The 8221-nt window shown below is 34.8% G+C and overlaps 2 protein-coding genes across 2 annotated transcripts; one reads left to right on the forward strand and one right to left on the reverse strand.

The window, feature by feature from the left end:
- The first annotated feature begins 1967 nt into the window (after positions 1–1967).
- On the forward strand, positions 1968–3168 carry LOC147381938 (PRA1 family protein A1-like). The gene is made up of 3 exons (XM_086429784.1): positions 1968–2299; positions 2459–2499; positions 2585–3168. The coding sequence occupies exons 1-3, from the start codon at positions 2142–2144 to the stop codon at positions 2674–2676; spliced, it is 291 nt and encodes a 96-aa protein (XP_086285910.1). The 5' UTR covers positions 1968–2141; the 3' UTR covers positions 2677–3168.
- A 3231-nt stretch (positions 3169–6399) lies between these two features.
- On the reverse strand, positions 6400–7768 carry LOC147381939 (putative glycosyltransferase At5g20260). The gene has a single exon (XM_086429785.1). It carries the CDS (start codon positions 7507–7509, stop codon positions 6589–6591), a length of 921 nt encoding a protein of 306 aa, XP_086285911.1. The 5' UTR covers positions 7510–7768; the 3' UTR covers positions 6400–6588.
- Positions 7769–8221: the final 453 nt, after the last annotated feature.

The following is an 8221-nucleotide window of genomic DNA, read 5'->3' on the forward strand; positions in this document are numbered from 1 at the left end:
CATATTTCTTGATCATCGTGATTGATAAGACTCAAAGAGAAGCAAAAGATAATTAATGACACAATGATGGAAGGCAACCAAGGTTATTCATTGAGATTTTGTTTAAATTAAATTGACCTCATGATGTTTGAACCTTTATATCCTCAAGGGCTTATAGATAGAGGACCTCTCCAAGGAAAAAAAAAAAAGGCAAGTTTACCTTCTCAAAATTCTGTCAAATTCTTCTTTTAAAGCTTTCTACAACCCCAAAATTATGTTCAGTCATTCACTCATGTATTTTAAAAGTTTAGAACAAAAAGAAAAAAGAATAAAGAAATAAAGAAGAAGAGCAAGTTGGGGAGAACATTTAATTTTATATTTTTTATTACTTGTACTCCAATCCCACTTCTATCCCCTCAACTTTAATATCTTTATTTTCAAGTTCATTTACTTTCAAGCAATGTAATTTTCTTTTCTTTTAATAATTAAGAAAGAAGAGAGTAATCCCTTCATGTGAGGTAATTTTTTCCTTTTTAAGTTCATAATAAGTTCCCTAGGGAACATTTAGTTTTCTTGTAATAATCTTCAATTATTTACTTTCCAAACTCATTTAAATTTCCATGTAAGTAGTGTAACTTTCTTTATTTTTCATGGTTAAAGAGGAATAAAATAATTCCTCCATGTGAGGTGATCTTTCCCTTTCTAAGCCCATAATAAGTTTCTTAGGGAGTGTTTACTTTCTAATGTCCTTTATTTACCTTTATAGCTCATTTGCATTGCATGTAGTGTAAGCACTCTTAATAGTTAAGAAGGAAGAGAGTAATTCCTATTTGCGATGTAATTTTTCCCTTTCTAAGTCTATAATAAGTTTTTTTTGGAAATGTTGCATGCATACACTTTTGCACACATCACATCTTTTGTTAAAAAATGCAAAGAATCAAAGAAAGCAATCCTCGTGGATTAGCACTTGAAACTCAACACATACAAAAAAAAAAAAAACCTTTTGAAGTTGCAATTCAAAATTTATAATAAAAAATAATATGATATGGGCTAGGTTCCATTGCCTCGAGACATATGACTCCAGAAACAATTCACGATCCTGAGCATGTAAACACATCATCCAATGGTTGAGATCTTATGCATGTTACAATATTACATATCGTGATCATATTTTTCTCTAGAATAATTTTCAACCTTTGGATTTTACATGTACATGTTCAAGTTCGAGTATTATCCTGAATCAATGTGAACCATATAAAATATAAAATCTTTTCTTTTTAATATGGGTAAATAGTTTTAGCACTCACATGAGACATGGTGTTTTCCATCCTGAGACTACATTGTAAGTGATTTATTAGATCACACAACATCAATAAAGTGAATGATAATATAAGAGAGTTTCCATTGGCACCTCAATTAAAAATAAAGAAATAAGTGAATGATTAAGCAGAAGTAAAAGTTGGGGTGCCAATAAAAATTTCTTTTTATTTTTTTATTTTGTTAGATTTCTAATTTTTTGGTTTTAAGATTTTATATGAGCCCAATCATATAATGTTTTGAAAGGTTGAGATTATAATTTTAACCAAACCTTTTTAATGTTTGAAGTGTGTTTTTTAATCTTTAGTTGGGGGTAAGATAAATAATTTAATAAAATGAGGTGCCAATAGCAGCTCCCTTATATTATAAGAGAGTTTCTATTTTCACACCAAATTTTATGGAGAGATTACTTGTAATTATAAGAGGGATCATCACTTTAAAAGAGAATACTTATCAGTGAAGTCACGTGAAAACATGTTTTGGAAAGTAAAATGATCAATCTATCATACTCGGAATTTTGTCGTATTCAACCAACGAAATGGTAATTTGCCTTAAATTCTTCAATTTTATGAGCTATCACATGAATTGGTAGGCTATTAGTAAAAGTTGGTGTGGCAATAGTAATCCAAGACACAAACTTCGTGAACTTCGTTGTAACTCCAATCACTCTGTTATATATATAGTTATAAATAAAAGTCGGAGAGAGACGGAGCAGGAGAGTCAATTTCGAAATTATTGGGTTTTCTTTTCTATTGGGTTTCAATTTTCCAACATTTCTGTGTCTTTGAATCCCTTCTTGTGTTTAGCGAACGATCCATCTCTAGGGTTTCAAGCGGCAGATAGAGATGGATTGGGGAAACGTTACAGCAGAAGATCTGATAGACGCGCTTCGTGAAGTTGATTGGTCATCACCTCCTCGACCTCTCTCAGAGTTCTTCTCCAGATTCACTATTCCTAGATCTTATTCCAAATGGAACAGCCGCCTCAAATGCAATCTCTACTAGTACGACGATCTCTCTACACTTTTCTTATTCAATAATTTATGTTTCTTTCTTTGTTTGATTTTGATTGGTGTAACTGTGATTTTAGTTTTCCTTTGCGATTGTTTTAGTTCTTTTGAATTTTTAGATAATTGAATCTTATGTGTTTATTAAATTCACAGCTATCGGACGAACTATTTTATCATGATTATTTTCATTCTCGGTAAGAGAACAAAGCAATTATGATTTTAATTTCAAATCTTCTTAGATTGGTAGTAGGGTTTAGTTTCTTAATTTATTTTTTGCAGGGATTGCATTTCTTAGGAGGCCGCTTGCTATTGTTGCTGCTATCTCAAGTGCGCTAAGCATTGCTTTGTTGAATGATAGGTATGCTTTTTAGCCTTTCTTACATATCCCAACATAAGGAAAAAAAAAATTGGTTGTAATGAAGATATGTAACAAAGCAGTTCCTACACAAGATAGCCAAGTGATTACTTTAATATGGAATTATGTTTGGTTTAATGGATTACGTCACATAGCTTCTACTTGAAAAATGGTAAATTAATATTTTTTTTTTTACAAATTAAGATTGCATCGATTTCACCAAATGATTGATTAGTTGTAACTTGGAATATGATATGTATATCTAGATTCAAGTAGTGTAAGTTCTACTTAATGCGACTTTCTTTTTTTAAATTCATTAAAGGAGCATGCTTTTGTAAAATTATTGGTTAAGTTTTCTTAAAAAGGGGGAAAAAAAGGGAATTGCCAACCCCTCATTCTCCTACCATTGGCACATCTTCAATGAAATTGTTATGGTGATCGAAAGGGTTTCAACGGGATCTGATGCAAGAAGAGAGGGGAGAAGATGAAATACAGGGTAGGTGAACTTGGTCTAGATTTTGGTTACCATAAAAAGTTAGGGTAAACCCAAAAAGTTTTGCATATGTTAAACTGTTTAGCATGCTTACTTGACCATGTTTAGGGGAGGTTATTAGTAGGAATTGGTTGTGAACTTACTAGGTAACCAACGTTACTCACCCTTTCCTTCCTATTTTTTTTTTAGTTTCAACACTTGCAGTTACCAAGACAGGCGCAGAGTCGTTAAGTAAGGAGTATCTGGTCAGTCAGATCGACGATCAGAGTCTATTGCTTGGTGAGCACTAGGGCTACACCCCTTAGAGATGTCAGTTTCGTCCAAGATGTCTGTAGATTTTGGAGTGAGTGTTAGGTTTGTATTAAAAGTAAGAGTACTTTGGAAATCTTGTATATTGTTAAACTTACACACTCTGATATACTCATGTATTAGATATTTTCAGTCTTCCGTTGTTATTTTCGTGTTGCCTTTATATATGGTCAGAATTTGTGGTATATTAAATTACGATGTTTTCGAGTTCCGTGGAACACTAACATAAACAGAGAGAGCCATGCCTAAATTTCGAGGTGCCACCTAGTACCTTGGGATTTGGCCTTGGGATTTGTGTTAGTGTTTGGCGGGGCGTCACAGGTAGTGAGGAGTTAGGGTCCATGGGCCATGTGGGTAGGGCCTTGGGCCATTTATTGAAAAAGAAAAACATTGGGTTTTCGATACTTTGGGCCTTGGGCTATTTTCAATTTTTACGATTTTTGGGGCATTTACATCGAGAGCTTGGTCAAATTTGGGTGTCTACAGCTGCCCTTCTTTGCAGGAGTTGTGTGTAAAGAACTGCAAAGAATAGACGAACCCTGATTTGTAAGGGCCCGAGGATTTTGCTTAGACAAGTTTTGCAAACATCGATTCAATTTGATGAATTTGATGATAAAAAGTGGTTACCCAAGCACGGGGTCTGACAGGGCAAGTCTTTTGATTTCCTCAACCTCGTGGCCCGGAATTCGTATGAGGTATCAGATTTGTGATATTTGGTGAAAAACTTTGAAACGAGAGTTTTCTAACGAGTCTTGGATAATTTGAGTTGAGCTTTTGCAAAAATGCTATTTTTTTTATTTTCATTTCATTTTATTTTATTTTTATTTTTTGACCTTTTTTTATTTATTTTTGGGTTAAACTACGAATGAGCCTGTTGCATCGGTGCTATTCTCTTACAATATCTGCATGTTGTTCTGGTTGGAATTTGGAGTATTTACTCGCAGTAGAGAACACAGTTACCAGAATCTTGGTCATTGAACAACACCATCGTTAGAAAGGATATCCCACTCATCACGAGAATTCTCATTCCAAAAGAAATCAAAGACTCTCTTTGGTGGAACAAGAAGCCAGAAGGAAGTAATTGCACTTAACACAATACCCAGAGGTCGGCCTGGGTCGTTTTTTCGACCACCGTGATCGAATGGAAAAGATGAAGGTGTCTCATAAGCGGATTGAGATGCTTTGGCTACATTCTGAGAATGATCTGAAGACCTAGATAACTCGACTTGAGTCTTTGAGAAGCGAAAAGTCTTCCATTTTGAGGGCTGATATCGATGATCTGCAGGAGAGGCTCGCATAGGGTCCCTGCTTTGATGCCTTCACGTCTTACTTGGTGAGTCGTGATGTTTCGGACGCTAAGGTGGTGATGATGGGGCAAACTGCCCGAATTCGTGCCTTGGAAGGTGGACTTGATTCTTTCTTCATTTCTCATCGAGACGTATGATTGGTACCATATATTTTTGTATTTTCTTTTTGTTTAGCAAAAATGTAATGTGAAACTTTTTGAAATGAAAAGAAAATATATTTTTCTTTACTTGGCCTCAGGTGTATCTATTTGTTTTGAAAACATGAAGTTTGAATAAGTCCTAGATTTTTCATCATCGACCAAAATAGTAGTTTTGAAAACATTTGAATTTTTGTGATTTGTCTTTGTCGAATAGATATTGTAGATATAGAATATGAAATTTTTTGAAAAACCTTTGTTAATTCAATGATTTATGTATTTTTACCAACTACTGAAGATATAGATGTCAGTAGCTTTTAGGCTCTTTTAGAGTCATCGTCAGTGCCCCAGTACTAGGTGAATATTAACTGAGCGTAGGACTTGGGATTTTAAGAAATTTTGCCATTCACAGTTTATACTCATACGGGTTAGGAGTTTTTTTTCCTTATTGCCCCTAGTGCCAGTTACGGTTTTCACCACACTCGATTTCCACATTTTTGCGCATCGACGCCTTTTAAGGTTTTTTATCGTGCCGGTGGCTTTGATCTTGCTATAATCTGATTTTTTTACTCATAGTACCCTTTCAGGTTTTTACTATGCCCTTTTAGATTATGCTTTTATTTTTTTGGGTTTTTGCATTACAAATCTTATTTGGAATCTCTGAGTTTTTGTGGCTTGGTGATTCAAGTTGAGTTGTGAGATCGATGACTCTACTATTGTAATGACACTCTTTCTTGAATGATCGATGTAGATTCTCCTCTCGAGTTTACTGACGACTATTCATGGTTCGACAAATCAAGTTGAACTGCGAGATCAAACACATGGTCACATCACTTATTGAAGCTAGAATATTAGAGAAGGTGAGTAAAAAGTTGAATAGGCCAAACATGAAATGGGAATTTCAATATAGCAGGCAGGCGAGTAAGTTTCGAATAACATCAAGTACGTAAAACACACAAGATTTGTTGTAGTTTGACAAATTCCATCCACTCCTAAAGTTCCCTCATCTACGATTATGGAATGCCTCTGAACAGAAGTTTTTGTTCACCTGGAACCATTTAAAAAATACTGAACTTTTTTCCTTAATTCATTGATTTTCATTAAAAAATAAAAAAGAAGAAAAACATTTTTCTTATTTAAGTTATGAAAGAAAGTTTCTAGACCATGTGGCATTCAAAACATGATTTGTAGAAGAAAAAATTATAACAACTTCAATAATTGAAAAATACAAAAATGTTAATTGTGACCTTTGAATTTGAAGTCCACTTTGGACACCTTGAAAAAAGCCACGAAAAAGATTACTTTTATTTTTATTTTTGTTGTTAAATATGAGTTTTTTTCATTAAATCTAAGAAAGCTGTGATGTTGGATTTCCAATATGATAACCCATGTGGAACCGTTCAACGACCTTAAATAAAATGTGAAATGTTACTAAGTTAGTGAGGCTAGCCTGGTCTAAAAGAAAACGCCCAAAACACCCGTGGTTCGCCGACTTTGTTACAAGATTAATGCTACAGTTAGATCCAATCGGACCAATTCGGTTCGTTCCGTTTTATTGAGAAAACTGTTTTTATCGAGGTTCAGCACAAACGACAATGTACACAAAGCGTTCCGCGTTCAGCACAAGATTCCGATACTTCAAACGTATCGGATCGTATACAAATGAATCTCTCTCTCTCTCTCTAATTCATCTCTCTTCGTGCGTATCGGATCGTATGCCGCCTCAACCATAACTGATACAAGACCGTATAGAACGCATCGTACGGTTGCGGAGACAAATTCCAAACAAAATGCTTACTTGCTATCTTCCCCAATTCTCTCATCCGGTCATACTTCTGCAATTCGCACGTGCGAACCAGTGCGCTCTTCACCCCCTTAAACCCTTCTCTCGTCCCAACAAACACAGCGATCTCTGACCATTTCAACACATCCATGAAAGGCAGATCAAGAATCGGACGGTCAGTAATCACTACTGGCACGCATCCAGATCTCAGAGCCACACCAATCCCGGAAAAATCACCACCGTAAAAAAACAAGCAAAACTTACTCTCTGCATAGGCCACTGGATCACCATCACCATCCAACGGTTCAGATTGGATAAAAAACTCAGGATCACCACGTAAATCGCTCAACAACGTTGAATTAAAACTAGTCTCTGGATTTTGACCATATTTACCATTAAAATAACCTAGAAATCTCACAATTTTGTTGATCTGAAGATGAAAATTTTCTGAGAGAGAAGGATCAAAAGGAGGTAAAGTTATGTCCTTGTGAGGAATAAACCTACCTTCGATTGCAGGAAAACTGGAGATCTGAATTGAATTCTTCTTCAACTCGAGTAGATTTCTATCCGATTCGAAACCGATTCCATCAGATGAGACGTAGAAATGATCAGCACCAAGTGTACGGTTCCAGTAAGGGAGGAACATTCGTAGATCTCTGATGGATCGAGATAAGGATCTGGTTGAGAAATCGAGAGGAGAAAAGTAGAAGAGATGAGCTTGTTCATCATTTGGAGTTAAAAAGGGGCTTTGTAGGAGAGAAGAATGGAAGAGAGATTCTACAGAAGTAGTAATGGTTGATTGGGGTTTTTTCGGATTCATAAACGAAGATCTTGAAGGTTTGGAACATTTGTTGATAATTAGGGAAGAAGAGTGATGGGGAGAGATAAGGAGAGGTGAGGTTGGAGACTGATTTTGCTTGAGAAATAGATAGATAGAGTAATAGTAATAGAATTAGAGAAGAAGGGAAATAGAACTCCATTGAAGAAACTATGAACCCTAACTACTAGATTGAAGATGAACAAGATTCGGATTTCGGAAGGAGAGACAAGACTTTGTTTAGTCTGCTCGAAGTCTCGAACCTCGAGTTGTCAAAACTAAAAAACATCTCATCTCGTGTGCGATAAATAACTAATCTCATCTCGTGTACGATAAATAATTAAAATTGTTTATTTATTTATTTATTTATACAAATAGGTGGTTAGATGTTTTCTTAAGACCATGTTTCATGCAGGGGCCATCGAATTTTAATATTTAGATTTCAAAAATAAAAAGGGTAATGGGTCCCACATGGATTATTATTATATTGGCGATCCAATGTCACAAAATTTTATATTTCATTAAAAAAACTAATGATTAAAAAAAATTAAAAACAAAGTTTTTCGAACTTGATCTAAGGTGTTGAAAATGGACGGCAACCGAATATTCAAATTTAAAATTAAGATTTAATAGTGAAAAATAACTTAAATATATATATTTTTTAAATTCATAGAATTTCGTCCCTTACAAGAGTGTGGTATTGGTTCATATTTTT

Source organism: Akebia trifoliata, unplaced genomic scaffold (genome assembly GCF_017979445.1).
Source record: "Akebia trifoliata isolate Shusen 1 unplaced genomic scaffold, ASM1797944v1 Contig00131_ERROPOS169462, whole genome shotgun sequence".
In the NCBI taxonomy this organism is placed as follows: domain Eukaryota; kingdom Viridiplantae; phylum Streptophyta; class Magnoliopsida; order Ranunculales; family Lardizabalaceae; genus Akebia; species Akebia trifoliata.